The sequence below is a fragment of the Aspergillus pseudodeflectus genome (assembly GCF_044049435.1).
Source record: "Aspergillus pseudodeflectus strain CBS 756.74 chromosome Unknown BJX68scaffold_1, whole genome shotgun sequence".
Taxonomy (NCBI): Eukaryota; Fungi; Ascomycota; class Eurotiomycetes; order Eurotiales; family Aspergillaceae; genus Aspergillus; species Aspergillus pseudodeflectus.
The window spans coordinates 820,707-848,476 of NW_027263777.1; the positions used below are offsets into that span (position 1 = coordinate 820,707).

At 54.9% G+C, this 27,770-nt stretch overlaps 13 protein-coding genes across 13 annotated transcripts; 9 read left to right on the forward strand and 4 right to left on the reverse strand.

Annotated features, from left to right (window-relative positions):
- Positions 1-53: 53 nt before the first annotated feature.
- Positions 54-674, forward strand: BJX68DRAFT_222866 (uncharacterized protein). Its single transcript, XM_071038050.1, has 2 exons — positions 54-121; positions 186-674. Exons 1-2 carry the CDS (start codon positions 96-98, stop codon positions 499-501), a joined length of 342 nt encoding a protein of 113 aa, XP_070905667.1. The 5' UTR covers positions 54-95; the 3' UTR covers positions 502-674.
- Positions 675-1,706: 1,032 nt separating this feature from the next.
- Positions 1,707-2,490, forward strand: BJX68DRAFT_260394 (GPR1/FUN34/yaaH family-domain-containing protein; the record flags this gene model as incomplete). The annotated part of the gene is made up of 4 exons (XM_071043874.1): positions 1,707-1,906; positions 1,929-2,103; positions 2,180-2,389; positions 2,440-2,490. 4 exons carry the CDS (start codon positions 1,707-1,709, stop codon positions 2,488-2,490), a joined length of 636 nt encoding a protein of 211 aa, XP_070905668.1.
- Positions 2,491-2,739: 249 nt separating this feature from the next.
- On the reverse strand, positions 2,740-6,234 carry CweA (putative GPI anchored protein). Its single transcript, XM_071049861.1, has one exon. The coding sequence runs from the start codon at positions 5,946-5,948 to the stop codon at positions 2,820-2,822; it is 3,129 nt and encodes a 1,042-aa protein (XP_070905669.1). The 5' UTR covers positions 5,949-6,234; the 3' UTR covers positions 2,740-2,819.
- A 740-nt stretch (positions 6,235-6,974) lies between these two features.
- On the reverse strand, positions 6,975-7,589 carry BJX68DRAFT_260396 (uncharacterized protein; the record flags this gene model as incomplete). Its single annotated transcript, XM_071043875.1, has 1 exon — positions 6,975-7,589. One exon carries the CDS (start codon positions 7,587-7,589, stop codon positions 6,975-6,977), a length of 615 nt encoding a protein of 204 aa, XP_070905670.1.
- Positions 7,590-8,886: 1,297 nt separating this feature from the next.
- On the reverse strand, positions 8,887-13,749 carry BJX68DRAFT_273829 (MFS transporter/fungal specific transcription factor domain-containing protein; the record flags this gene model as incomplete). The annotated part of the gene is made up of 20 exons (XM_071047545.1): positions 8,887-9,061; positions 9,121-9,179; positions 9,245-9,327; positions 9,397-9,792; positions 9,861-9,980; positions 10,039-10,291; positions 10,348-10,986; positions 11,678-11,844; positions 11,899-11,979; positions 12,026-12,091; positions 12,137-12,309; positions 12,358-12,479; positions 12,527-12,793; positions 12,840-12,958; positions 13,014-13,068; positions 13,113-13,159; positions 13,207-13,396; positions 13,444-13,462; positions 13,507-13,626; positions 13,682-13,749. 20 exons carry the CDS (start codon positions 13,747-13,749, stop codon positions 8,887-8,889), a joined length of 3,219 nt encoding a protein of 1,072 aa, XP_070905671.1.
- An 812-nt stretch (positions 13,750-14,561) lies between these two features.
- Positions 14,562-15,635, forward strand: BJX68DRAFT_251534 (oxidoreductase, short chain dehydrogenase/reductase family; the record flags this gene model as incomplete). The annotated part of the gene is made up of 4 exons (XM_071042399.1): positions 14,562-14,980; positions 15,066-15,177; positions 15,239-15,352; positions 15,435-15,635. 4 exons carry the CDS (start codon positions 14,562-14,564, stop codon positions 15,633-15,635), a joined length of 846 nt encoding a protein of 281 aa, XP_070905672.1.
- Positions 15,636-16,034: 399 nt separating this feature from the next.
- Positions 16,035-17,238, forward strand: BJX68DRAFT_222878 (uncharacterized protein). The gene is made up of 3 exons (XM_071038051.1): positions 16,035-16,572; positions 16,669-16,943; positions 17,039-17,238. Exons 1-3 carry the CDS (start codon positions 16,237-16,239, stop codon positions 17,163-17,165), a joined length of 738 nt encoding a protein of 245 aa, XP_070905673.1. The 5' UTR covers positions 16,035-16,236; the 3' UTR covers positions 17,166-17,238.
- A 78-nt stretch (positions 17,239-17,316) lies between these two features.
- On the reverse strand, positions 17,317-18,671 carry aspf2 (major allergen Asp F2). The gene is made up of 3 exons (XM_071049863.1): positions 18,039-18,671; positions 17,530-17,972; positions 17,317-17,458 (listed from the first exon to the last, which is right to left on the reverse strand). Exons 1-3 carry the CDS (start codon positions 18,388-18,390, stop codon positions 17,417-17,419), a joined length of 837 nt encoding a protein of 278 aa, XP_070905674.1. The 5' UTR covers positions 18,391-18,671; the 3' UTR covers positions 17,317-17,416.
- A 282-nt stretch (positions 18,672-18,953) lies between these two features.
- On the forward strand, positions 18,954-20,502 carry zrfC (putative ZIP Zinc transporter; the record flags this gene model as incomplete). Its single annotated transcript, XM_071043876.1, has 4 exons — positions 18,954-19,147; positions 19,198-19,356; positions 19,401-19,659; positions 19,708-20,502. 4 exons carry the CDS (start codon positions 18,954-18,956, stop codon positions 20,500-20,502), a joined length of 1,407 nt encoding a protein of 468 aa, XP_070905675.1.
- A 3,424-nt stretch (positions 20,503-23,926) lies between these two features.
- Positions 23,927-24,333, forward strand: BJX68DRAFT_222884 (uncharacterized protein). The gene has a single exon (XM_071038052.1). It carries the CDS (start codon positions 24,102-24,104, stop codon positions 24,285-24,287), a length of 186 nt encoding a protein of 61 aa, XP_070905676.1. The 5' UTR covers positions 23,927-24,101; the 3' UTR covers positions 24,288-24,333.
- On the forward strand, positions 24,315-25,682 carry BJX68DRAFT_222885 (uncharacterized protein). The gene has a single exon (XM_071038053.1). The coding sequence runs from the start codon at positions 25,015-25,017 to the stop codon at positions 25,432-25,434; it is 420 nt and encodes a 139-aa protein (XP_070905677.1). The 5' UTR covers positions 24,315-25,014; the 3' UTR covers positions 25,435-25,682.
- A 108-nt stretch (positions 25,683-25,790) lies between these two features.
- BJX68DRAFT_222886 (GNAT family N-acetyltransferase) lies at positions 25,791-26,908 on the forward strand. Its single transcript, XM_071038054.1, has 2 exons — positions 25,791-26,255; positions 26,344-26,908. The coding sequence occupies exons 1-2, from the start codon at positions 25,856-25,858 to the stop codon at positions 26,592-26,594; spliced, it is 651 nt and encodes a 216-aa protein (XP_070905678.1). The 5' UTR covers positions 25,791-25,855; the 3' UTR covers positions 26,595-26,908.
- On the forward strand, positions 26,894-27,756 carry BJX68DRAFT_260405 (GNAT family N-acetyltransferase; the record flags this gene model as incomplete). The annotated part of the gene is made up of 3 exons (XM_071043877.1): positions 26,894-27,007; positions 27,066-27,617; positions 27,700-27,756. The coding sequence occupies 3 exons, from the start codon at positions 26,894-26,896 to the stop codon at positions 27,754-27,756; spliced, it is 723 nt and encodes a 240-aa protein (XP_070905679.1).
- Between the last annotated feature and the right edge of the window lie 14 nt (positions 27,757-27,770).

A 27,770-nucleotide genomic window follows, 5' to 3' on the forward strand; every position in this document is an offset into this window, starting at 1 on the left:
GCATAACGGTATCTAACTAGTGGAAGAGATATTATCCCGGCTTGAGCCCGTAACTCCAGTTTCCTTCCTCGACATGTCCACCCCAGCAATCAAAAATGCACATCCTCTTTGTCGATGACAAGTATGTAACCAAACCAACTAGGTCTAGTCATTCCAGACCAACATCTAACACTATCAATGCAAAGTCGCGTCTGGCAAAAAATCGCCCTCCTCAAGCTCCCCAAAATAGGCTGCACGGTGGCCGTAGCCAGCGACGGCCAAGAGGCCCTCAACTACCTCTCCGCTCGACCAGAACACTGTCCGCGACCAGACTTGATCATGATGGATGCAAGTTACATTACCCCAGCCTACTCATCCACCATGACTATAAATCCTACCCAGCACATATTAAACAGGTACAGATCGCAATGCCAACCCTCGACGGCCTGTCCGCGACACGCATCCTCCGCAGCGAAGCCCCTTTCACAACGGACCCCAAGATCCGCACCACGCCAATCATAGGGTTGTGCACGACGAGTCTCCGTGCAGACCACAGACGCTTCATCGAGCAGGGGATGGACGATATCATTGTGAAGCCGTGGAATCTCGAGCAGATTCAGCCGTTGTTGGGGTGGTGGGCGCGGAGGAGGGTTGCTGTTCCTGGGGTGGCGCAAAGGCAGAAGTATGGGCCTGGGTTTAGGGAAGGGTGGGGAGGGGAGTGGAGGGCGTTTAGGGGACCGAGATCGAGGATGTAGGGTTGGGCTTTGAATTCATGAGTGGTTAGGGTTGAAAAGAAGATCATGTGCATTGCGTGTATCTGCCGTGGTTTATTCCGCGATTATCATGACTGACCTATCGCGGAAATTGAAATTGTGTGGAATGGCCGACCAGGAACCAAGAAAAGGCGCCTACAGCAGTTCGCCTCGACAGACCTCATCTTTCTATACGTGTCTCCCCTTATCACAAGCAAGCGGACAAAAGGGTCTGCGGAGTACAGCCTTTCTTCCTAGTGATAGTCTAGAGTACCATGGGGGATGTGGGTCCCTCTGATGTAGATCAAAGATACGGCTAGCATATCGGTACAATCAACGGTCAAATTTTGGTGGACCAGACTTGGGTTCTTAGTACCCAAAATGCGTCCAACTACGACAGAATGGGCCGTATTAAGACCAGTTGCAGCCTGTGGTTCGCCCAATGTGAGCCCCTTCCGAGGATACTTTCGGATGGATTTCCAGAACCATGGATCGAATTATTGTTCAAATGTGCCCCCGCACCTCCGCATTTTTGCCCTGCGGCCTACGGAGCTACCCGATACTGCGAGGTTGAGGCGAGGTTGCCTGCTTGAAACCAGTTCGTAGTGTGTCTCCGCGTCCCTATTCATCACCAACGCATCACCGCTGATCAGGCGCAAGGTGATCTCTATCGTTCTAGGAAGATGGAACTTACCGACAGTAATGCCGTGTACCCAGTCGCAAAGGAGATTGAGCGCAACCCGCATCCTCACCCAAGACGCGCGGCATCCATAAAAGCTCTTGTACCTCCTCCTAGCTAGCCCTAACCACTTGATCTCTACAGCAACTACTCCCTCTAAAGCAATCCCCCAGCAAGTTAAACAATGTCCTCTGCCACCGAATCCGAGAAATACAACCTCAAAAACACCATCACAAACGCCACGACCCCCTCACCCCCCTCGGAGCCCCTGCACACCCAAGCCTCACACCTCGACTATGCAACCACAAACCTCACTCACACAACAACCGCCGACAGCCGCCTTCCAGCCAGGCCTCTACCGCCCCCTAAAGAAGCTCGCCAACCCTGCACCCCTGGGCCTCTGCGCATTCGGACTAGCCGTGTTCATCCTCGGATGCATTGAGATAAAAGTGCGGGATATCACGCAGCCGAGCATCCTTGTTGCGAGTGCGTCCTCGTATGGCGGCTGATGAGTGTAGGGAAATGGCCATTGGCAACTCCTTTGGCGCAACCGTCCTCTCCTTGTACGGCGGGTTCTGGATCTCCGGTGGAATCGTCTTCACGCCGGGCGGGTTCAACATCATGGGTAGTTTCCAGGAGGCCGCAGGCGGGTCGAACAGCATGTTCTACGACTCTCTTGGTTTAATGCTTATGGTACCCACCCCCGCTCTCCTCCCCACACAATCCAAGCCGGCTAACCGATCTTCTTTTTTTCAATTCCCAAAAACAGGCCTGGTTCATATTCACAATCCCAATGACCCTCATCACCCTAAAATCAACCGTCGCCTTCTTCGCCCTCTTCTTCTTCGCCGACCTCGCCCTGCTCCTGCTGGGCGTTGGCTACCTGCACCGCGACGCGCAGGGGATGCCGACGGCGGCGCTGACCAAATCGGGAGGCTTCTCTGCTGGTATAATGCGTTTGCGGGACTCGCCGATCCGAGTAATAGTTTTTTTGTCCCGCCTCTTGTGCATTTCCCGTGGTCGGAGCAGGGGAGGAAGGGGAGGGATAGGTCGAGGAGGGAGGATGCGGGGGAGGCGTGATTGCTAGTACTAGTTGGAAGGGACAGTATGTATAAGAGGAGAGAGCTGCGGATTATGCCTTGTATGTACTGGGAAGATTGTTGAAGAAGCGAAGACTTGCCATGTTTCTAGAACGAGGACACATTACATCACACATGGTCAAAGAAAAATCACAGAGTTCATTACTTAACCTCGAAACAAAAAACGTGATTAGGCGTAAAATGAATGGAAACGGACCGCAGATCCGTCAAAAGCCAAGCCGTATACGGTACGTAGATCCTTCTGCCCAAGGTCCCACAGGACAACGACGCCTCAACTCGGCCACAAGGAACGGATGCTGCAGAAACAGTCTACAACGCAAAGCCCAACAGCACAAAAACACCCGCAATCACCGAGACCACCCCAGCGACAGAAGCTCCCAGCCCCGGGGCACCACCCATAAACGCCACGGGCGTCGCCTCGGCCTTCTCATTCTCCTCCGCCGACGCCCCCGACGGCATATGCAGATGGCGAACGGACGACGACGACGCAACGGGGGTGCTGCTAGCGGCGACAACGACGGAGCCGTGCGCGCGCGGTGTCCCGCTGGGGACTTGCACGGGGATCACGGCGAAGGTCGAGGCTTGCTCCCTGATTGCGGCAGAGGTCGCGGGCGCGTGGTAGGCGCCCGTTGCTGTCGCGATGGCGGCGGAGGTCGGGGCGGCAACTTGGGAGCCGTGGTAGGCGTTGCCTGGTGCGGCGGGTGCGGGGTCGGAAGAGTCCTCGTTTGAGTCGGAGCTGGGGGACTGCGAGCTGCCCTTCTCCTCCCAGCTGCCCTGCGGGGAGTTGTTGTTGTTGTTGCTGCTGCTGTCCTCCGTGTCACCACCGCTAGGCGACTGCGAGCTTTCCTCCCAGTTGTTCTGAGGGGAGTTGGAGTTGGAGTTGCTTTGCTCAGTACCCTCGGGTTTCTCGGTCTCATCCTTGGAGTTACCGCCGGACGGGGTTTGAGCGCCTGGAGTCTGGTGCCACGACTCCTGCTGCTTCGGCTCCTTTTCCTCCTTCTCGGGCTCCTTCTCCTCCTTCTCGGGCCCCTTCTCCTCCTTCTCGGGCTCCTTCTCTTCCTTCTCAGGCTCCTTCTCCTCCCCCTCCTCCTCGTGAGGGTCCGCGGCAGCAGTCTCAGTCTGGTAGGCAACCTGGGTACGGGTTCTCGTCACAGTGTGGACGACCTCATGCGCGTTTTCGCAGTCACAATCCTCAGGCTCCTCGGGAGCAGGAGCAGGAGGCTGGGGGTTCGAGTGCGAGGCAGGCTGAGGGGGTTTCTGCTCACTGCGGTGCTCGTCCTTGTGCTCACCCTTGTGCTCGTCCTTGTGATCATCCTTGTGCTCGTCGTCATGGTCGTTGTGGTGCTCGCCGTGGCCCTCATAGTGCGGCGCAGCAGGCTTGATGACCTCGTGCGACTTGATCTTGACCGAGTGGTCGTCGTTGACATTCTCGTGCGTCTGGCTGGCGAAGCTGTTGACGGTGGCACCGGTGTACGCGTTCCCAATGTCCACACCGTGTGGTCCACCAATGACAGTCGCGTCGTCGTCGTCGTCGTCGGCGTCGTCGCCCAGGCGCTGCGCGCGCTTGTGTGGCTTCACGATAAAGGTCTTGTCGACGTCCACGGAGTGGTCGTCCTTGTAGGACGCGTCGAAGGAGCTGACGAAGCTGTTCAGCGTCGGGATATCAGCCGAGTTGCCGATATCGATGCCGCCGGGCCCACCGATAACAGTGGGTTCCTCGCCGCGAGGTTCGTGCATCGGGTGGTGGAAACCCAGGGCCGGGTGCTCGTCATGATGAGGCTTCTCGATGATGGTGGTCTTGTCAATATCGACAGAGTGGTCATCCTTGTACTTTCCTGTGAAGGACGCGGAGAACTCGCTCACCGTCGGGATAAAGGCATCGCTGCCGACGTCGACGCCGTCAGACCCACCAATGACAGAAGGCGCGCCCCGACGATCCTTGCCGCCCTTCTGATCGTCCTTCTGGTCGTCCTTCTGGTCGTCCTTCTGATCGTCCTTGTGGTCGTCCTTGTGGTCGTCCTTGTGGTCGTCCTTGTGGTCGTCCTTGTGGTTGCCCTTGTGGTGGTCTGGCTTCTCGATAATGGTCGTCTTGTCAATATCGACAGAGTGGTCATCCTTGTATTCGCCCGTAAAGGATGAGGAGAACTCGTTTACTGTAGGGATAAAGGCACCGCTGCCGACATCAACGCCACCGGGCCCGCCAATGACAGAGGGTGCGCCCCGACGATCTTTGCCGCCCTTGTGATCGTCCTTGTGGTCGTCTTTATGGTCGCCCTTGTGGTTGTCCTTGTGGTCGTCTTTGTGATCGTCCTTGTGGTCGCCTTTGTCGTCGCCCTTGTGGTGGTCTGGCTTCTCGATAATGGTCGTCTTGTCAATATCGACAGAGTGGTCATCCTTGTACTTTCCTGTGAAGGACGCGGAGAACTCGCTCACCGTCGGGATAAAGGCATCGCTGCCGACGTCGACGCCGTCAGACCCACCAATGACAGAAGGCGCGCCCCGACGATCCTTGCCGCCCTTCTGATCGTCCTTCTGGTCGTCCTTCTGGTCGTCTTTATGGTCGCCCTTGTGGTTGTCCTTGTGGTCGTCCTTGTGGTCGTCTTTATGGTCGCCCTTGTGGCCGCCCCTGTGGTGGTCTGGCTTCTCGATAATGGTCGTCTTGTCAATATCGACAGAGTGGTCATCCTTGTATTTGCTCGTAAAGGATGTGGAGAACTTGTTTACTGTAGGGATAAAGGTGCTGCTGCCGACGTCGACGCCACCGGGCCCTTCAATGACAGAGGGCGTACCCCGGCGATCCTTTCCACCCTTGATGATGGTGTTCTTGTCGACATCAACGGAGTGGTCATCCTTGGACGATTCCGAGACGGACGAGCTGAACTCGTTGAAGGTCGGGATGTCAGCGATGTTGCCAATATCAACCCCCGAGGGCCCTCCAATCACGGTAGGGCTGACAGGGATCTCGGGGAACTTGTCGTCGCCGCGCTTGTGGTGATCCTTGTCCCCGTGGTGGTCTTTGCTCTTGTGGTGGTCCTTGGCCGCCTTGATGATGGTAGTCTTGTCAATGTCGACGGAATGATCGTCCTTGTAGTGCTCGTCGACGCTTGACACGAAACTGTTCAGGGTGGGAATGTCCGCGCTGTTCCCGACGTCGACGCCGCCGGGGCCGCCAATGACTGTCGCACCAGGAGAGCCTGCAGTGCGCCTGTGGTGGTGGTGGTGGTCTTTGCCCTGCGGGTACACGTGCACCTCGTGCTCGAGCTCAAACGAGTGGTCGTCGGTGTAGTCCTGGGTCACAGACGTGCTGGCCGTATTCTCCTTCGGGATCGAACCATGGTTCCCGATATCAACTCCGCCGCTGCCGCCAATGACCCGGACCTGCGCGTGCGCGGTGGCGGCGAGGACGGCGAGAGGGATACCGCCGTGTAAGCCCTTCATGGCGGTGGATGTGAATGTGGATTAGTTGTGTTGTTGTTGTCTTGCTGAATAGGATAGATGGTAAATGAGTGACTCGGCCAGTGGCCAAACGAAAAGAACGAGAAACAAATCAGAAATGTCGAACACTCAGTCGGTCGCCTCTGAACACATCGCAGCAGCAGCAGCAATCGAGGCCGCCGCCGCAGCTTTTATCAAGGGCCGTACGCGACGGGCATTTTCTGCAGGCATGTCGACTCCGGGGCAACCTTATTGATGCAGGCATGGGAATGCAACAAGGAATGATAGAGCCTGGACACTGGTGATGAGACCGTGGCGGCCTTAGCGTCGATCCTTGGAAGCTTGTCACTGGCAGGTTTACGTGTGAGCGCGACTCTGCTGAAACATTCTTGCGCGAACCGACCAAAGGGATGGGCATGCCCCTTGGAAGGGTTCATCCACAGTGGCAGCACTTAAGTCACAAGGGCGACAACAACCCAGGGAGCCAGTGACGTCTCCGATGCTCGAATCTACAAAGCCAGTTTAGCTGACTGTCCTGTTCTACTAATAAGTCTGATGTCACTGCATCGCATCTAAATGTACTGGGTACCGAGTTGTGTTATGTATCCCGTCATCGACATTCCCCCCTCATCGCCCTCACTAAAGAGGACCCAACGAAGAGGAAACTTCCTATCGAGGAGTTTTGCTCTCCAGAGCCGATCAACCCGTGGGTCGAAGGCAACACATCGCCGTGAAGAAGGCTGGACGATGGTCGTGGCAGGCTCTGTTGACTTTTTGATGAGGAAAGAAAAGAAAAAAAGAGAGGAAAGGAAAACAGAATTTGCCCGTATTTATTTCCATTCTGTGCGTCACGTGGCCGGGCCGGTGCTTTTCCGCTGTGATCCACAGTAAAGGGTGAGGCAGCGAGGGACGAAGGCTAAGGCAGAAAATCCAGGCAGCAAGGCAGAAACAGTAGCAGCTCTATACAACCCCAAACGCCGAATAATGTACACGAAGAACCACTCCGATCAACACGAATCAATCACAAAATCATCCAAACCTCTCCTGCTGATGATCCCCACTCCACACCCCGCCCCCAACCGCAGCCGTAATCCCCAAGGCAATGGCAACCATGCTCCCCAGCACCACCACCGCAATCGCAATCTTGACCGCCATTCGCCTTTTTCTACTCAGTCCGCTCAAACAGTCACAGTGCCGCTTCTCCTGCGCCCACAGCTTCGACTCGCGCGTGTTCCTCGTCTCGTCGTCGTAGAGCCTTTGCCACGCCGGGGCACCGCCCTCGAGATCGTCAATCGGACTCGTCACCATCCCGACGCTCCGCGACCGTTTCCGTTGCGAGGTGAGCCGGCTTAGTTTTGAGGAGGGCGTTGCGTGCCGGTAGAAGGGGGAGCAGGGCTTTGCGCCGATGTGCGGGTCATAGTCTTCTATTGTGGTTGTTGTTGCTGATTGCGTGTGATGCTGTGTACGTTCGCAGGAGGTGATGATCGGATCGATGGCTTTTTCCTGGACGAGGGTAATAGTCATAGTCTCAATCTCTGCCTCTGCCTCTGCGACGGGTGGCAGGGAGGTGGAAAGGGGCGAGAGCGGCGAGTGTGTTTGTTTAGGCCTCCCCTCGCTCGGGGCATCAGGGTTCGGCGCAGCCATCGTGCCAGTGTGCGTCAACAGACAAGAATAAGACCACAATCCAAAAAGATCAATATCAAAAGCGCAAGCCCTCGTCGTTAAGTGTCCCAGACGCTAAGACCAAAGTCTGGGAGTGTTGTTCGGCCGGACATGGCGGCTTCCTTAAGCGGCCATTTGCCGCTGCATGCAGCTACAGTGTTGGCGGCGAATTTCCAGGGTTGGCATGGCAATTATCCCGCCTATGCAGTTGTCTCGGATTGGAGCTGTTCCAGAACTTCGATTTGCTTTTGGAAGGCTGTCTTACTTTTTGACTGGGTTTCTCGGTTGAGTCTGTTTGAGTGCTTTTCTTGGCTTGCGGTCAGTTGGTGGATTATAACATGATAACTCTCCGTTTGATTAGAGAATATATTCTCCGCCTCGTTGGAACTGTTATAATGATCTACATGAACAATCTCCCAGGCTCCCGTTGGACAAGACTCCTAGTCCTAAACGCACCCGGACAGCACAGAGGTGAGGCCTGACTGCCGCGAGTACACCAAAACCAAATCAGCCTCAGAATATGTGCCATCGAACGCAATCATAAAGTCAAGACTCTGACCCGATCTAGCTTTTGTGAAAAAAAAAAAACTGCCAGATCTAGATTGCTCGAGAGACGCCACCCATTCGCCGCGAGTCTGGGGTATGAAGAATACTACCCATTTTTCAGGAGCCTCGCGCAAACACCGGGTGCAGCGCGGGCAGCTGGCAGCTGCGTCTGTTTTGTTTGTTTTCGTACGGACAGGCGGAGAAGAGAGAAAAGTTCACAGTGGCTTTGCATTCCTCGCAGGGAATTCAGGACCAAGGCAGGGATGGTGGGTGAATCAAGGGAGGAGCATGACAATGATCCTCGCCCCCTTGAGTAGCCAATGCGCGGTGTGGGGAATGCTGGATGCATGCGGATCCTAGAGACATCAGACCCTTGAGATGGATACTTAATGGTCTCCTGAGGTGTGGAGGGATTTATTTTCCGTCTTGTTGACTTTCCAGAGGGATTACTGCGCTCCATGAGGACTGAGGGTCAGTCGTGGAAAGATGGCTCCTTGGGGTTGAAATTAGGGCTAAAGCTGCCTCGTACTGACATGCAGGTCTTCATTTAGGGCACGAGCTGGTCAGTTTGAACCAACTCTATCCCTTGATACTTTCTACCTACTTGCATCCTATGTCTGAGATTCATCAAATACTATATTGGGGTATCACATCGTCATCGCATCACATAAAATTACACATCTATTCATCCATCCATCCACATCCCCCCACCCCGTTCATAGAAATAATCCATTCACTCAACATCATCCCCCCAAAACTCCCTCAGATCCTCCACCCGCCACGCCGTCGCCCACCCAGTCTCGCGCTCAATGCGCGTCAGCGTCTCGATAATCGCCGCGTGCTCGGAATGGTGCGACATGACTTTGCCCGCGATCCAGAGTGGTTGTAGCGCGTTTGTCCAGCAGCCGCTGTGCTCGTAGTCAGTATACATGCGGCGAGTAATGATATGTAAGGGGAGAGGGCCTACTGGTGTGCGTTTGAGGCGGATATGGCGCAGATCTGGCGGGCGTGCCAGAGGACGGATTTCTATACAGTCAGTACAGTTATACAAGAATAGGAGAGGAGGAGGAAAGGGTGGTGGTGAGACAAACCGGCCGACGAGCCAGCGAAAGCGTCTTCGGTTTCCGCTGCAGCAGGAGCAGCGAGCACGTGTGATATAGCTGATTCCCCGAAACTACAATACCAGTCAGCATCACCATCACCATCACCGCCACACCAACCAACTGGAGCATGGGAAACATACTAGCAGCCCCATTCGCATACAGCACGGTCGGAAACGGCCTCTCCCTTCCCCAATCCGCCGCCGTCGCCGTCGATACGCTAAAAATCGACTTCATCTGGCTCGGCCGATTCTCGTACCACTGCTCGACGGCATCGAACAGGCAGCTCCAGCGCGCGACGTACGTCTCGCTGCTGTCGTCGGGGCTGCCGGGGTATATTGATGTCGATGCTGAAGATGACGTGCGGCGGAAGAGCACGCCGAGTGTTTGCGCGCACAGGTAGACGGTGTAGTTTGCGTATGTGTCGTGGTCGGACGCGAGGAAGAGGGACGTTGCGTCCGAGGGGTCCATGGTTGGGGGCAGCCAGTGGTAGATTGGAATGATGGTTTCTTCTTCGGAGATGAGGCCGCCGCAGACGTCTATTATCGATCAGTTAGATTGGCTCGTACTCTAAGAGGAGAGAGAAGAAGAGGAGGTGTTGATGTACCCATGCGAGCAAAGCACCAGAAGAGAGCCTGCTCTTCTTTCCCGGAGAAGCCGTTGATCTCGGCGGCTTGGATGAGGTATGCGCAGCCATCCAGGTGGCGGCGCCATTCTTTCGGATTACCTGTTTATTTAGCATCTATGCCTCTCTCGTTTACTTATACCTAGGAGGGTACACGTACAGCTCAACATCTCCAACACACAAAGAATGACACACGACGCAATCACGGGCGTCGACTTGCTCTCGAGCTCCGGAAGAAGCAAGTGGATAGCTTCTTGATATAATGAGAGACTCTCGGACTGCGACTTTTCGCCATGCTTCCGTTCCATTTGTCGAGCCGAGAGGGCGAGGATCGAGTACCGCAGGTGCGGCGCCGACTTGGCCATCTGCGGGAATGTCGAGGCGAAGTGTCGGTGGTTGTCGAACATGTCCAGCTGTTTCGTTAGCTCATACATTCATCCTCTGCACATTTCGTTGAATCCTTTCTTACCCAAAGACATATCTCATTCAGGTAGTTCTGCCACAGGATATTCTCCCGATCAGGCGACACCTCAAACCTCCCCGTCCTCGCCCTCGACTCACTCCGCCCCCTCTCTGGAACAGAAGTCGGCGTCGGCGAAGCAGGGCGACTCGGTATATCCGGGCGCGCCGTCCAAAGCTGCCGATTCCGCAGAGCCGTATGAAGAGCTTCATAGGCTGACCCCGGGAGGAAGACGTCGTTGGCCGGGTTATCCAGATCGGAGAAGACGCTGGAGTCGAAGAGGGGCGGCGTCATCCCCGGATAAGGATTAGAGAGGTTGCGTAGCGCAGTGAGCTCGTCGACGACGAACTCGGGTGAGGAGAGGTAGGGTTGGCTGGGGTCGTTGCTGCTGGTGAATTGGGTGGAGTTGGATGGTGAGGTTAGGTCTTCGACCATGGGCTCCGGGCTGGGGAATTGGTCTGGTCTGGGGATTGAGTTGGTGTCTGGGGTAGAAGATGGGGAGAGCGCTGGACATGGAGCTGGGTCTGCAACTGCCGGTGGTGACTGCGCTATAGCGACATCTGCCACCGGTGATTTGTTCCCTCGATCCAGCGCATTGCTGGCCTCGTTCTTGCCCTCTTTCCTCCGCGACGGCTCAACAGTCAAGATCTATAAAGTCAGCCAAGCCCCTTGACCTTCAGAATGCAGTTCACACCTTGAACTTTCCCTGCCGTTTCGACGGCCGACTGACAGCCTGGTTCATAGACGGATGCTCCGCCTCGAGCACCTTGATGTTCGAGTCGCGAAACGCGCCCAGCATTCGCCACTGGCATCGTTCTCCGCGACGTTTGCACCCGGTACAAGAAGGTTTTATCTCGTCGCCTGTTCATATAAATAAGCACTACTCGTCCTCGTTACACTACTTGGAGAATATGAGTGACGTACATTTTCTCCGTCGCCGACTGCAATTCACACAGCCGGTGCGGGTGCGTTTGCGGGGGGGAATAACGGGGTGAGACAAGCCCTCGGCCTCTGTAGGATTCATATCGATAAAAGATAAAAGATAAAAAAAAAAATAGACAATAGTTCGAAGAATAAAAAAAAGTCCAATGCAGCACAGATGGGTTCAGAACACGGGGAAATTTGGGGTCAAGGACAATTCCTTAAGAGGGGAAGGCGAGGCGGAGCATTACCCGATTGGGCACACATAAGCGCAGCCTCTCCACGGTTCGGGGTGGAGCACGCGGGCAAAGTCCGGCTCAGAAACATGGAAGAACATTTAGCAGTGTAACAGAGGCAGCGATGACCACTCTCTTCCAAATCAATTTCACTCCACATGCTGCACCTCGCGGTCCTCCACGTCTTTTTCCCGCAGTCTGTGCTCCGTGTCCCCCGCCACACCTAGCGACGAGTCCCAGTGCAGGCGCACTTTTTCGCCAGTGAAAAGGAGGTCGATTTGTTCGAGGGTGAGGTTGCGGGTTTCTGGGTAGAGGAAGTAGATTATCGGGAGGAAGCAGAAGTTGAAGACTTTATATATTGTCAGCTGTGCCTGCCTGTTCCTGGGTGAGAATGGCAGCTTACCGGCAAAGTAGATGTATGTGCGGTATCCGATGTTGGAAATGCTGACTGGGGTGATTTCCACGACGAGGAAGGTGAAGATCCCTATTTTGTTAGAATTGCTTTTGTATATAAAGATAGGGGGGCGTACAGTTGGTTGCAGTCGCAAGGGCCGCAGTGCGGGTTCGGATGGCCAGGGGTGCGTATTCAGCGGGCACTACTCTGGTTAGTTTTGCCAGAGAAGAAATTCAAGGGCACATACGCAGCCATGGGATGGCAAGCAATCCAACCGCGAAGAAAAAGTTGAACAGGAAGAGCATCACTGTGGCCACAATACCGGCCGCGTGGCCGCCATCATAGACCGTTCCAGCGAGAATCGCCATGCACGCGCACTGTCCGGCAGCGGCAAAGAGCATGAGTGGGCGACGACCGAGTCTGAAAATTAGATTTGACTTCCACTAGGATTTGATTAAGGAGGCATACCGATCAATAGCCCAGACAGGGACAAAGGTCGAGACAAAGTAAGCGACACCGTTGAATCCAGCCAAGAGCAGAGCCAGGTTATGCGACATGCCGACGGAATTCTCGAAGATGACAGTGTTGTACTATCACTGTTAGACGTACTCGGAATAAAACTTGCAAGGACACATACATAGGTAATGAGGTTCACACCTGACAACTGCTGCATCATCTGCCCACCCATAGCCAGCAGAGTGCGAGTGCGGAAGCGCTGCAGTCCATCCTTCAGAAGCATCTTGAAGGATCCCGACTCGCTTGCCTGGCGCTCCTCGGCCATGGTCCGGGTGATTTCTGCCATTTCCATATTGATGACCGGGTCGTTCTCTTGGATCAGTCGGGCGTTGGGCTGGACGGACCAGAGGACTTTACGGGCCTCGCTGTGGCGGTCGTGGGCGATGAGCTGCTAATTAGTTTCCCATTATCCTGGTATGGTGTGTGGAACTCACCCAGCGAGGGGACTCGGGGAGGAAGATCACGCCGATAAAGGTGATGATGGCGAAGAGGACTTGTAGGGCGAGGGGGAAGCGGAATTGGGATTCGTTGTTCACGTAGCTCATGCCGTAGTCTATGCGGTTAAAAGGTTAGCAGGTGATGAGAAGGCAAGGATGTGAGATACGTACCAACCCAGTAGGCTGTCATGACACCAAAGATATTGATCACCAGCTCGATGGCAAGCTAGACAGGTTAGTTGAGATAAGTCATGATAAAGGTCGACAAACCCCTTTGCCACGGCTCGAGGCCTTGCTCAGTTCCGAGTGCCACACAGCTGCATCAATCAGTATAGAATCATAGATTGAGTCTCGGAAGACATACGGATAGTACTGGTGTTGAGACCGTTGCCAACACCAGCAACAATACGCCCAACGATCATCTGGGGAATGCCATAGGCAGTCGCCTGAAGAATGGCACCGACCGACAAAATCACACAGCCGGCGAGGATGCACCACCGTCTCCCGAGTCGCTCACCAAGCATCAAGGACATGATGGCACCAAAGAAGCAGCCCTATGTTTATAAGTAATGGCAGATCAGATGGATGAACGTGTACGAACAATCTCATAGATGGCAACCCTAACTGGTCAGCAAACTTCGACAAATAGATAAAGGGTTCTTACACTGTCCCCTGCAACGACGAACTCCCATTTCCATTCGCCGTGGTATCAATCTCAGGAAAAGTCCGCACAAAGGCCTCGCCGGTCAACAGACCCGACATGACACCCTGGTCATATCCGAAACTGCACAATCAGCACGAACACCCTCTCAGGGGTACCCAGGCAGGATCAAACTCACAGCAAGAAACCACTGCCAGCAGTGGCCGTGATAGCCAGACTGAGTGGCTTTCCAACGAGAAAGGTCATTTTGAGTATGTCAATGAGTGAGCCAAGGAGACTGTATGAAGTGGACTCTGTGGAGATAAGTCCGGAGAGGTTACAGGAGAGACTTATATAGGGCCTAAGCCGGGAAAAACTCGGGACGCCGTCATCGGGACATCGACCCACGGGGTGACGGCGTGGCGGGGTTTAGCGGGAAAGTCTGGGGATTCTCGCCTGCAGTCCTGTTCCTGTTCCTGTTCCTGTTCCTGTTCCTGAGACCGGGAAACCGATGACAACGGAATCCGGGGATTTTGCTCTGCAATATTCACTTCCCCAGCTCCCCGCAAGCCAAAATCACAAACTACAAATCTAACCCTTGTAAAAGCCATGTGCTCGATTCATCGCACATGACCCTCATCTCCAACTTCCAACTTCCAAGTTCCGGCAGCCACGAGCCAGTCCCACGTTCCCGAAGCCCAGTGGAGCCACGCGGACAACCCCCGACCTGGGGATGCGCCAGAATTACCCGATGCGGCAATGTTAGACGCTGCCGCAAGCCCTACGGCCCACTTGCCCCGACAAGAAATGTTAAGCACATCGGGATGCCGTACATGCATCCGTTCACTCAGCTCTACTCGATGCGTACAAATCGACCGATCCGATACCCAACTTCCCTAGTAGGTTATCCCTAAGCGCCCTTGTACACTTCAGCATACCCCACGCGTCTCCAGGAGTAATATCTTATAAATTTGATAGCCCCTCTCCTTCCACTCTCTACCCCTCATACAAACATACAACCCATTATCCTTCCCTCCTCCCTCCGAAACAAAAAAAAAAGAAAAACTAAAACCGCCACAATGTCCCCCATCGTCCTCCCAGAACCAACCCCCGCCATCACCGCGGCCTCCCCCCTCTTCACCCTCTCTCGCCGCACAATCGCCATAACCGGCGGCGGGCGTGGACTCGGAATAACCCTTGCAGCCGCCGTCCTCGAAGCCGGCGGCGACGTCGCCTGCCTGGACCTGCTCCCGGCCCCCAGCGCCGAGGAATGGGTCCACATCCAGAAGCTCGCGGCCGCGCAGGGCCTGCAGGCGACGTACACGCAGTGCGATGTCACCGATGAGGTCGCGACGCAGGCGGCGCTCGAGAATATTGCGGCGGTCGGCTTGGAGAGGGGGATGCCACTGCGTGGAGCGATTACCTGTGCGGGGATTCAGCAGATGGTTCCGGCGCTGGAGTATCCGGTTGAGATGTGGAGAAAGATGCTGGATGTTAAGTGAGTTTCTCTATCTATCCCGGGCAATCTTGGCTTGGGATGGACGTTGTATAGCGAGGGATGAGTTGGCTGACTGTTTGTATAGTGTCGTTGGAACCTTCATCCCCGCAAAGCACTGCGCACGCATCTTCAAGGAGCAGGGGACACCTGGAAGCATTGTCATGATTGCGTCCATGTCCGGACAGATTGCGAACCGGGTATGCTTCGTCATCAATATCTCCTCAAGTATACACGATCGACTAACGACGACTCGAACAGGGCCTCACATGCACAGCATACAACTCGTCCAAAGCCGCCGTCCACCAAATGTGCCGTTCCGTCGCCCAAGAATGGGGCCAGTACGGTATCCGCGTCAACACACTCTCTGCAGGCGTATGTCTTCCCTCCCTCACCCCTCTCAACCCCTTTATCCTTCTACTCAAGCGTACGTTCAAGTCTAACAATCATGCTACAGTACATCCGCACAGCAATGACAGATGCCCTCCTCGTCGCCAAGCCCGAAGTCGAGGAGACCTGGATGCGCGGCGCCCTGCTCAACAGACTCGGCGTCCCCGATGACTTCAAGGCCCCGACGGTGTACATGCTTGCGGATGGGAGTGGGTTCATGACGGGGGCGGATCTGCGGGTGGATGGCGGGCACTGTGCTTCTGCGTGATTGATGCGAGATGAATGAATTAATGAATAGAATAATAATAGACTTGTTTTGATATCAGGCTCGTCTTATCAAACGTGTCAGAGTGTGGGGGATGAGGATCGATCTTGGCCTCGTATTCAAGGTTCAGCTACAGAGACACACATCCAGGACAATTCCAGGCTCCTAGTACGTCAGAGAGGCAGTAATGAAGTAAAGAAGCAGGCGAGAGGCAGATACGAGGGCCTCTTCCAGCTGGCTCAACAATATCTCAAGAGTTGACAGATGCGGTGGCTCTGCTCTGCTCATATCTCACGAGCCGCAGCAAACCCCAAGTCTCTCAATTATCTGGGCAGCTGACGCCGAGCCTCAAGGCTGAAATGCGCAGCAAATAGCCTTCGGCCTCGCTAACCACTTTGAGGCCCGATCTTCTGCGCCTCAAAAACGTCATTCAGGGACTGGACAGCGCAGACCAGGGTGCGTGCAAGCCACGGCGTTTTTCATCTCGGTGTGGCTCAACGCGGCTTGCGAGGTTATTTAGGGGGTCGCCGAACCCTTTCTCAACCTCGATCGTTTCCTCGCAGCATTTCCTTTTCCTCCTGGCGATACCGCTTGAGTCAGTATCATGAAGCGTCAAAATCGAGACGAAGCAGAGTACCAAGCCACACCGTTGTACCCAATGGACGAAACCCAACCGCTAGCGCCATCCCCTGTGCCTCCATCGAACCGCAACAATTCCAGTAATGACACCCCACAGCGCGAACTGGGCAACGGCCTCAAATTCATCATGTCGAAAGCCATCGACACCTCCGCAGATACAGGGCGACGATACAAAACGACCTATTGGGCGGTCATCCTCTCGTGGATATCCTCAGCGGTTGTCCTGGGCCTCTGCGCGTTTCTCGTCGCGCGCGTGGGGCCCGGGTGGTTGCGTAGTGTGGCGATTGTTAACATGATACTCGTCAGTGCCCCCTGTTTCTGGACCGGACCGCGAGCTGTGAACATGCTCGACGGGCGTAAAGGAATGTTTACAGAACAAAGAAACTAACCACCCCAGGCCGCATCCGGCACCCTCCTAACCCTAGGCCTGGACCTGCGCTTCCCCATCTCGCGATCCCAATTAGACCCGCGGCCATCGATCGCCTCGTACGCGTATATTCTCGCCAAGGGTCTTTTCTGGACGCTCGCTGCCGTGGCCATCATCGCGACATCGACGACGGACGAACGGTCCGGGTCGAGTTTCACGAAACGACGGGGTGGCCGTGGTGACGTGGGTCCTGCGACGCCGGGCAGTATGGCGATTGGGGTTGGGTTTATGGATTGTTTGGTTGTGTACGTTGTTCAATTCGTCTTCTCGTTCTATGGGCGTCGTTGGTTTTCTTCTTATCAAGTGGGGGCAGATTACTGACTTGATTTGATTCGTGTAGTGCGAGCACGCTTGTCTACTGGAAGTTCCCGATCGTTGCGCTGGTGAAGCGGTACTCGGAGCATGAGACGAGGCGGATGTATTCGTTGATGCTTGCGCCTAGTACTAGGGGTGGGGTGGGGGGATGAGTGAGAAGATAGGACGCAAGAGGATAATGTGATGAAGTGTATATTAATCATGCGAGCGATGTTTTATATCATGTACAAAGAGTGATGATCCATGAGTCGTAGATCGTACATTAATGCATAAGCGCGGGCAGTACTGGGTAGAGTACCCCTTGCGGTCGGCGTATGGCAGAGATACCATGGCCGTCTATTCTATTACGTTTATCCGTCGACAGAAGTGACACACACATTTGCAAACTACTTGCACGTCTCGTCTAGGTGCAGTGGAGCTCTCCACCTTCGTGGGTGTGGCAGTTCTAGTCCGGTTAGCGAGGTGTCATGTCATCAAGGACGGTGGAGGAGGGAGGAAGTAAGGCATCCGACTCACCTCAGGAATTTCCTGCTCGGCAGCCTCATCCTCCTGCTCATCAGCCGGAGCCTCCTCAGTCTCCTCGGTCTGATCATCAGCCGACTCCTCCTCTTCACCACCAACACACCCAACACCAGGAACAACCACGTCGTATGCATAAACCTCGAGAGCAAAGTACTGCAGCGTCTCCGAGTCGTGCACGGCCTCGGTCTTGTTCCCTTCAGCGAGCTCGAGAACACCCTCATAGCCATCGGCGTAGTGCTCGACGAGCCCCTGGCCGATCGCGGGCATGTGGTAGAGACGGTGGAGCAGGTCGCCGGCCCAGAAGGTGTTTGTCTCGGACTCGGAGACGGTGTAGCCCAGGGCGCACATGGTGCTCAGGGAACGACGGGTCTGGTAGCTCAGTTCGCAGATGACGGTTTCGTCCGTGGCGTTTTCACCGCGCCAGTGGCCGCCCCAGCCTGTGAAGTCAGTACTTTTTACTGTTTGAGGGTAGAAGGAGAAAGATCAGAGGGAAATAATCTCACCATCGAGCTCGCAGTTTCCATCGGGGTTGTCACAGCGGAAGAGGACGTGGTCCGGGTTCCCATTGATGATGATGTCGTAGGCGCCAATGGCGGTGATGGAGGGCCGGTCGCCAAAGTACTTGCGGTAGATGGCGCTCTCGTTGCCCCAGCGCAGGATGTGGGTCTTTGCGTGTGAGACGAGGTCCACTGTCTCCTGGAGCGCGGTGGCGAGCTGGCGCTGCTCGGTTGCATTGCAGCTGTGGTGGATGGGGAAGGGAGACTTGATGGGGTCCTCGAGGGGCCGAGGGGATTGGGCAGCGGGCAGGGCCGCAATGGGGGCGGCCAGGGCCAGAGCAAGAGTGAGGAACTGCATTTTGATGTGCGGTTGAGGTTCTTGATTGTTTGACTTTTGCTTGGAGTATATTCTCAGCCGTTAACCTGTCAAGTCTGCAAGGATATGCAGCCACGAGGCGGTTGACAGTATTTATACCGTGCTGCGGCTGCCATCCGCGCGAGTACCCTTGGAGAGCCCTAGACCTGCGATACCTTGGATTGCTCGTGTTCTTGACGTGGAAGCATGGCATCACCGGGCATCCCACGTTTTGCCAAGAAGCCAAGGGCGCGAGGGGACCCTGGGGACGGGCAGCTAAACTGGATCGCGGCGCATCTCCTTGGCGGGACCGCTTGGCATGTGTACCTTGGGAGTTAGTGAGGATGGGAAAATGCCACCCTCCCACTGGAAGACGCATCGGAAGACTTTTTTTCAGCTGCCCATCTTCTGACACACTGATTCAGGCGACTTCCCACGCGAAGAGATACCTTGCGGACAGGGGCGTTAAATAGGACAACCGTTCGTTCGTGTTCGTGCCCGGGTAAAAAGAGCTGCTCGACCGAGCACAGACTTGACTTGTTGTTCTTCCCGCTGTCATCGTCGCCATGAAGATCTTTCTTCCCGTCCTGGCCGTTGCCGCCCTCGTGCGGGCCGCCGATATCACAGACTGCCACAAGCACGGCGACGATGTGTACTGCATCACAGAGTCTGGCGACGAGGTCCAGGTTCTCCTGGAGAACCCTCCCGCCGGAGATCCGCCCGAGTCGTACACCGACTGCCACTCTCACGGCGACACACAGTATGCACGCCGCTCATTCTGTCTTGACTCGACTGACCTGACGCATCTAGGTACTGCGTTGATGCCGATGGAAACGATGTCCAGATCTTGGCAGAGGGCGCCACAGTCGACGACTCCACCTCCACTGAGGAGACTGCGACCGAGTCTGAAGAGTCCACAGAAGAAGACAGCACCGAGGGGTTGAACTGCCACTTCCACGCCGGAGTCGAGTAAGTCCCTCACCGTTCTGCCATGATTGAAGCTAACAGGACAGACACTGTGTCGGCGCCGGAGAATCAGAGCACGGCGGCAGCAGCAGCGGCAGCTCTGCTAATGCCTGCGGCCTGCGAGAGCGAGACTATGATATCCCTTTGCGTATCGGCACGCTGTTTGTCGTCCTCGTCACGAGCGCTATTGGTGTTTTCCTTCCGATGGCGCTCGTGAAACTTCCAAATTCAAAGGTCAACGCATGGGCCTTGACAATCGTCAAACAGTTTGGCACAGGTGTCATCCTATCCACCGGGTTTGTCCATGTAAGTCGTCCATACCCTCGCAAGGCATGTCCTAGGCTAACCAGTCAGCTCTACACTCATGCGGACCTGATGTTCAGCAACGAGTGTCTCACCGGGGTCGAGTACGAGGCCACCACCTCCGCCATCGTCATGGCCGGTATCTTCCTCTCCTTCCTGACCGAATACATCGGCCACCGCTACATCCTTGCCCGCGCCGCCCGCTCGGGAACCACCGCAGTCCAGCAGCCGACCGAAAGCCCCGTCACCACCGAAACGAGCTCCGGCGTCTCCAAGACCGCGGCCGAGGCACCGCAACCGCAGCAGCACGCCACCCTCGCCGCCTTTGGCCACCACCACGGCGGTGACCCGACGAACCCCAACACAAAGGTCTCCGTCCTCGTCATGGAAGCCGGAGTCATCTTCCACAGCATCCTCATCGGCCTGACCCTCGTCGTCGCCGGCGACTCCTTCTACAAGACCCTCCTCGTTGTCATCGTCTTCCACCAGTTCTTCGAGGGTCTCGCCCTCGGCGCCCGCATCGCCATGCTGCCGGGCCACATCTTCCCCAGCAAGGCCATCATGGCCGGTACATTTGCCGTCATCACGCCAATCGGTATGGCGATCGGCCTCGGCGTGATCAACTCGTTCAACGGAAACGATCGCTCGACGATCATCACCCTGGGCACGCTCGACGCGCTCTCAGCAGGTATCCTCATCTGGGTTGGGTTGGTCGACATGTGGGCGCGCGACTGGGTGATTGAGGGCGGCGACATGCTGAACGGGAAGATCGGACATGTTGCCGCGGGCGGTCTGTCTCTTATCTCCGGAATGGTCCTGATGAGTGTTTTGGGTAAATGGGCTTAATCACCCGCATTTTTTTTTTAGACTGTACATAGCTGGTGGTGGTGTTGGTCGATGGACGCGTCGCGACCCGACCGGCGGGTCGGATCGCGTTCTCTGCCATTCGGCACTCAAAGCCAGGCTTTGAGTTGGGGGACGTGGTCACGTTTTGTTCGAACATACTGGATGTGTACGATATATGACCTTTTGGTTCAGGTTGAGAGATTGGATGTCAGCTCCTCTCGCATAGATCACGATGAGGTGGTGGCGAGGAGGAGCTCGGCTCGCGGAGGTGGCCGTCAATAGATACATGAATGCACATGACATGATAATTCTACACTATACCGTTTACACATTTTACTAGGAATATCAATCCCAAAATCAAGAATTCATTTGGTTTCCATTCCGGTTTGATGTTTATATCTTTCTTATTAAAATATAGCCATCCGGAATCTATATATTGATCTTAGGGTGGTTGTTTGTAGCTTACGACATTTCCACTGGTCATGCCACAGAACTTACGAGTCATTGTTACCACCACATTGGATGGTTCTATCACTTTCATTATTCAGTGCTGTAAACACAGGACTTGAGCCTGTTTTTTTTTTTTTTTCTTGTGGTGCCAACTCTGGGGTTCTTTGGTGACATACTTTGACCAAATATATGAAGCGAATCCCAACTGGTGCATAGTCATGGCACCTTTGCCTTGTGCATTGGGAAAGTGTAGTACGTTCAGATTACACCGAGTATCTACCCAAAGTCCAGCCCTGACTGATTCACTGGGGCTGAGAAATGGATCCTTGATGACTGGAGTCTATACCTTCGCCCAGTCCAAACTCCTGCTTCTTGAACCTTTCGTTACATGTCACAAAGCGCAACGATCAACGTGAGCCACAATCTGGAGCCGAGCTTACCCAGCCCAAGCGTGGGCGCCTCAGCGAAACAAGAATTCCCAGAACGGCCTCATCGAGGTAGACGGCTCGGCTTGTAGTGGCCGCCGACGGCGCGATTAGCAGATTGGATCTTGGGCGTGGGAATTCATGAGTCCTCTGTCCTGAGGGCCATCGATGATTGTGCCTTAATGAGGAGACGGGATCGTCGCACCCTAATGCTGGACTACCGCTCGGAGATGAATCCATGTCAATCGGCGAGGCCTTTTCCAAGGTGACCCAGATCTCCTGTCCTGAAAGCATGATTCAATGACTCCCAAGTCATGTCGCTGAGATTCCCAGTCCGCGGCCCGACCACTCACCATCACCATCACACATCACATCGCATCACCAAAATGCCAGAAGCAAGTTCATTTGGCCGGGTCCCACGAAGAACGACTCGTGTCTCGAAGATCTCGAGGACTGCGGTGTCACCATTGAGTCCTACCGCGTCTGCTCTCCGAGCGGTGCCTTTGCTCGCACGCATATAACATTGCCTGCTATCCGCCGTTATCGAACTGCACAGAAGCCCTGATGGCGAGACCGAGTTGCGCGAATAGTACCTGGGGTCTCTATATCAGCGGCGGCTATTTCTGCTGCGAACCCGGCACGTCAGGATATGCAAAGGGCGAGGTATGGAACGATTGAGGTGCTCCTGGCTACGACCTTGCTGAGGATGAGTATCCCTTCCGATTCAGTCTCCTGGCACAGATGCGCGATGCTATTAATGACAATTCTGTAGCAACCCAACGTTAAGGCGGTCTTGGTCTCAACTAGGGTACCAACACAAACATCACTTACCTCCTCGGCATCAGCATCATCAACCCCGATCCAAACATAGGAACGTCCAAGTAACCGATCCGATCCAAACACAGGCGTTATTGGCGGTGTTGCTGGCGCAGCTCTAACCGCAGCCTTGCTGTGGTTTTCTTGCGCTCACGTCGGCAACGAGCACGCCAGAAAGCGCCGTTCCAATTACCGGGGCTTTTCTGAAAGACCCGGATTCCCAGCCGGTCTATCATGTTGAGATGGACGGATTCGAGCCGCTGAGCTGGGTGGGGGTTATCGGATGGTGGCTGAATTGCTTGCGAAGTATGGGCGATGAGGTACCTATTTTTTGTTGGGAGCACAAGGCTTTTGGCATGACTGTTTTGGCATGCTAATTGTTAGAAATGGTAAGAACCTCTTAGACACAATCACTTTTCCCCAAGAAGCCTTTGCCTAGGAGACGGAGCAATATGTGCGCAAAATCATCAAAGACCACGTGACAGTGATGCTGCATCCTTTGAGAGCTGTTTGTCCCTCGATCATAACACTGGTAACACCTCTTTCTTCTCTTGCACCTTTGCTTTGTTTTTTTGCAGCTCAGCCAGACTGCGTCTACTGCTTGTTGCCCCAAATAGGACCAGCCAGTCCCGTCGGGGTTGCTTGCCATACCCACGGTTTCAATCGAAGCATCTAAGCAAACGAAACACGAGCCCGGGAAACCAGTACCACTGGGAACCGGTAGCAAAGGTAAGTCGAATCTGCTATCCTAATTTCATCGAGTCCACATTGACCAGTCTTGCGTGGAACAAGGTCAACTCCACGCATCCGCATCCGAGCCGAGATCACCACCAAAGTCGAATCGGCACAATGGTCAAGAAGGGAAAAGCCGCTCCTCAGAAGAGGAAGAGCCCTCCCCAGAAGGCCGAAGCTCCAGCTCGGAAGAAAGCTCGTACCCAGAAGGAAGAAGCTACCGCCGAGGAACGTGGTTCCCAGGAGGAAGAAGAAACCTCCTTCAAAGCTGCGGCAGTTCCTCGTCAGAAGGAAGAAGCTCCCATCAGGGATGAAGGTCGTCGTTTCCAGGAGGAAGAGACTCCTAACGCGGCGCCGCAGATGACAAGGATGTCTTCCCAGATGAACGAAGTCGCTCCCGCTCCCCAGCAGAAAGCCCGCATCCAGAAGGAGGCTCCCCTCGAGGAACGTGGTTCTCAGAATGACGATATTCTCAAGGCCGCGGAAGCTCTTGAAGCTCTTCGCCAGATGAGAGCAGCTTTTCCAAGGGTCGAAGCCTCTCACCAGGTGAGAAACGTTCAGGCGCAAGAGGCTGTCCACGACAATACTACTCCTCAGATAAAACCTCGTGTCCAAACTAGAGGAGCACCCGGCGGCGAGAGAGGTAGCCTTCAGGTAGCAACCTTTAGAATCGCGAAAGCTCCTCCAAAGGCCGAGGCCTCTCCCCAGAATCGACCTCGTACCCAGGAGGAAGCTCCCCGCGAGAAAGCTGGTCCTCAGGCAGGAACCTCCAAAGCGCCGGAGGCCCCGGAATCGTCTCGCCAGGAGAAAGGAGCTCCCCCCGACAAAGTCACTCTTAAGCAGGGAGAACCCGCCAGGCCCCAAGCACCTTTGCTCGCAGAACGCTGCTGGGACTGGATGCTAGTCTTCGGGAATGTCCACTACGCCGTGGACCGCTGCTCCTTTGTTGAATACCGTGCCCTTGGACGACACTGCACGAGCGCCGTGTGTGGACACCTTGTACTTGTCGCTGGCGTCGGAACAGTGGTGTTAAAGCTCCCTTCAACTCCCAAGGAAGGAGCCCCCGTTCGCACTGTGACGCTGATCAACGTCCTTCACATTCCTAGCGCCCTCAGCAATGGATTCTCGCTCAGCACGTGGTCCCAATTCGGTGGATCTTTCTTCGGCAGCAAAGGAATGTCCTTTGGGCGGGACAAGCAGAACCTGCCTTGTTGGTTCACCCAGAGGTTTTGTGGCGTGGAGAAGCTAGTCTTGGATGGAAATCCGCAGGGAAGGTCTGTTCTTGCTTCACAGGGTCCGAGGATTCTCGATTTATTCTTCACCGAGGAGCTTCTAAGGAAGATCAACGGCGAGGCTCGTTAGCGTTCGAGATTGGCACGGTGTTGCAAAGTCGGGAGCAAAGTTACTGGGTTGGATGCAGGAGGACTGTCGTGCGCCCATTATTGTTTGGAAGGAGAAAGCGGCTTGAAACATTGCATCAAGTCCATCTCGCCATTCAGCTGCGTGGGATCTATGATTGAACGAGTCACTCTCTCTGTGTATCTCAGAAATGTGATCTTGGACCACACTGCTGCGCTTACCGGAGCCTGAGTTGTTGGCCTGGCTGGATCGCTCTCATCGAAGGAATCAGGCTGGGTAGCTCTGTACTTGGTTGTTCTGTTGACTAGTTAGCAACTGTGATAGGAAATCTCGAGCCACAATTCTATGAAAATGAAAATCCTAGTTCATTGCTCCCGTTTGCATTGGTGCTCGTCTGCATACAAACAAGAACCGGCCAGGATCCTAGTAGCTTTGGGGTCTATAGACAAGACAACAAGCGAAATAGATGCAAAGCCGGCCTCCATCTGTATCTTCAATCAGTCCCCACTCGGCGGGTCTGCCACTCAATCCTATGGTCCAGCACTTCATGGCTGTTCCATCAACTCGTTTGCGACCTGTCTTTTCTTAACTCCATAAATAATCTCAGGCAACCCCTCATCTCAAGCCGTCTGGCTCATTCTGAGGAGTACTGTACCAATTCCTTCTCTTCCCATACGCAAATACTCAGCGCTATCCCTCGGAAGGTTGCCGATCACATTCAACTCCCGGAATGTCGACGATTGTCTGGATAAAGGATGTCGGCGAGGTGGTAAGGAAGGTGGCGCTCGATTCAGGGAGCGATAGGTACGGCCAGCCGTGGTGGTACGGGAAGCCTTTTATTGGGTTATCGAAACTGGCTCTTACTGGGAAGCCGCAGGGCGAGTCGTATTTGACGGAGAAGGGGCCAAAGATGCTCAGTTTGCATGTTCCTCTGGATATCCACGAGAAGTATCTGGGCGAGAACAAGACCGAGGGCATGGACAAGCCCACTAAACGGGATCATTCACCAGGCATAGAGTGCGTTGATTCGGATGATGTGCATGTTCCAGCTCGCGCATTTCGAGGACCCATGATAGTATCGTCGCCAGCTATTCTTGGGAGAATAGGTTTCATGACAAGTCATGGAGAGATTCTCCCTTTAGTTGACTAGTTTCCATAATGAACCAGTGACAAGGGGATTTTTACTTGTGGTAAAGAGGACCAGTTAACGAAGCAGAATCAGAGCCTTCCATACCATTGTCTAGTATAGGTGAGCCATGGTTTCATAGCGGGGAGACATCCAGGGACCTCGGCTCAAGCTGAACTAGAGAAACAGAGGTAGTACAGTAGTACATGGTAATCAAATATCTTGAGACTTCTCAACTGATGTCAGTCTGGTATTATGATCCGATTCCTCCAGTTATGATAGCTAGAGGAGTCATTCTTATTTTTTGAGTCAGAGTCTAGTACCACCAGTTCCCCGCTCGCGTCACTAACACTCCAACTTAAAAGACCCGCTCCAACCATCTCCAAATCCCCAAAAACTCCATCGAAAACAACAACAATAATTCCTCTTCGAGGCATCGAACAAGATGCCCATCCAAGTCCGCTACGCAAGCGAATCCCTCGCCTCAACCCTCGCCTCCATCAACATAACCTCCTTCGCGGGGCAAGGCTTCATCGAAAACACATTCTCCAACGTCGCCGATGACGCGATCTTCGAACTCAAGCGCAAGCGGTATCTCCAGAAACTCGCTCACCCTAAGACTCATGTCCTCGCCGCTGTAGACGAGGACTCCGGTGAAATCGTCGGGTGCGCGCGATGGGTTTTCCCGGGCGAAGAGGTCGGCAGCCAGCTGGGCAGCGAGGAAGCGGCGGCGGAGGCCGGGGCGGAACTGGCCCTGCCAGAGGGGACGAACCGCGGGATCTACGATGGGTTTTTCCAGGTGCTAAAGGAGAAGGGGGAGAAGTATTATCGGGAGGATGATATCGGTATGCAATCCCAACAGTTTTCTGGTTTTGCTTTTTCCCGCCCTTTTCTTTTCTTTTTGGTCCGGTCGATTAACCCCGGCCGGTGCAGTCCTCGAATTCCTCGCAACCCGCCCAGACCAACAAGGCCGCGGCGTCGGAAAGGCCCTCCTCCGCTGGGGTATGGACCTTGCCGACAAGCAGCAGCGGCGGATCTACCTCGAAGCGACGACGCCGGGGTTCCCGCTGTACGCAAAGATGGGGTGGAAGGCGCTGGAGGAGGCGGAGATCGACTACACGCAATGGGGAGGCGAGGGGAAGCAAGTGTTGACGCTGATGGCGCGCGATCCGCTCCCTTGCTGAGTGCTCTTGGTTCCTCGTCATCATCCGCCTGAGTTTTGACTGACTGATCATATGCCCGGCGCGGCCGCTGGTGCTGGTACCAATGAGTCGCGGGGTTCCGGCACCACCTGCCGGATCTGGTCTAATGTGAGGCCGGCGATCGATACGTGGGGAAGGCGTCTTACATGAGGTTGTACAGTGATGCTCGGCCGCATAGAACTGCCAGGAGTGGTTAGCCGGGATAATGTGTACTGGAATATTAATAGGTAGCGATTCGATGAAGCGTAAATGTAAATAATCACTGATTCGAAGAATTAACCATGGACATCCAGATCCTCCCGCTCACAAAGTCGGACATTCCGCAGGCCGTAGAATGCATCCAGACCGTCTTCGCGGACGACCCTTTCTTCCTCTACATGTTTGACCAAGACACCGTACGTCCCCCTCAACGTTCCCTCCTTCAAACCTAGAACTCAAAAGAAGTGGGTGTAGTACAATCCCGCCCGCAACGCAGCCTCCCTCTCCGCCCACTTCCTCCACGGCCTCTCCATCAACGCCCCCATCTACGTCGCCAAAGCCACAACAACAAATAACCAAGCCCGGAATCCCGAATCCCGCATCCTCGGAATCTGCTGGTGGCACCCCCCAACCCCAACCACCACCACAACCCCCCTAGCAACCCGCATCCAAGACTCCCTCCTGTCCATCCGCCAACTCCTCGCCAACATCCGCTACGCCGGCCGCGGCGGACTGCACCTGCACCGCTACCGACAGTGGAAGACGCTGCAATCGCAAACACATGCCCAGATCTGGGACGACGACCGCGGGTACTACTTCTGCAACGTGATTGCGGTGCGGTCTGAGCTGCGTGGGCGCGGGGTTGGGCGGCGGCTCGTTGAGGCTGTGACGCGAAGAGCGGATGAGGAGGGGATGCCGTGTTATCTGGAGAGTTCCAAGGGGATGCCGAATCTGGCGATTTACGAAAAGTTGGGGTTTGAGGGGGTCGGCGAGATTGAGTGTGTCGACGGGAAGGATATTTGTACGGTATGTTTGGCTCCCTGCTTTCTCTTTCTATCCTCTGCTCTTCTTATGCGAAAGTCTTCTTCTGGGTATGCTAATTGCGCAGCTATACTGCATGATCCGCCCGCCGGCTACGAGTACGAGTAATGCGAAACGATGTTGATTAACGACTCGAGA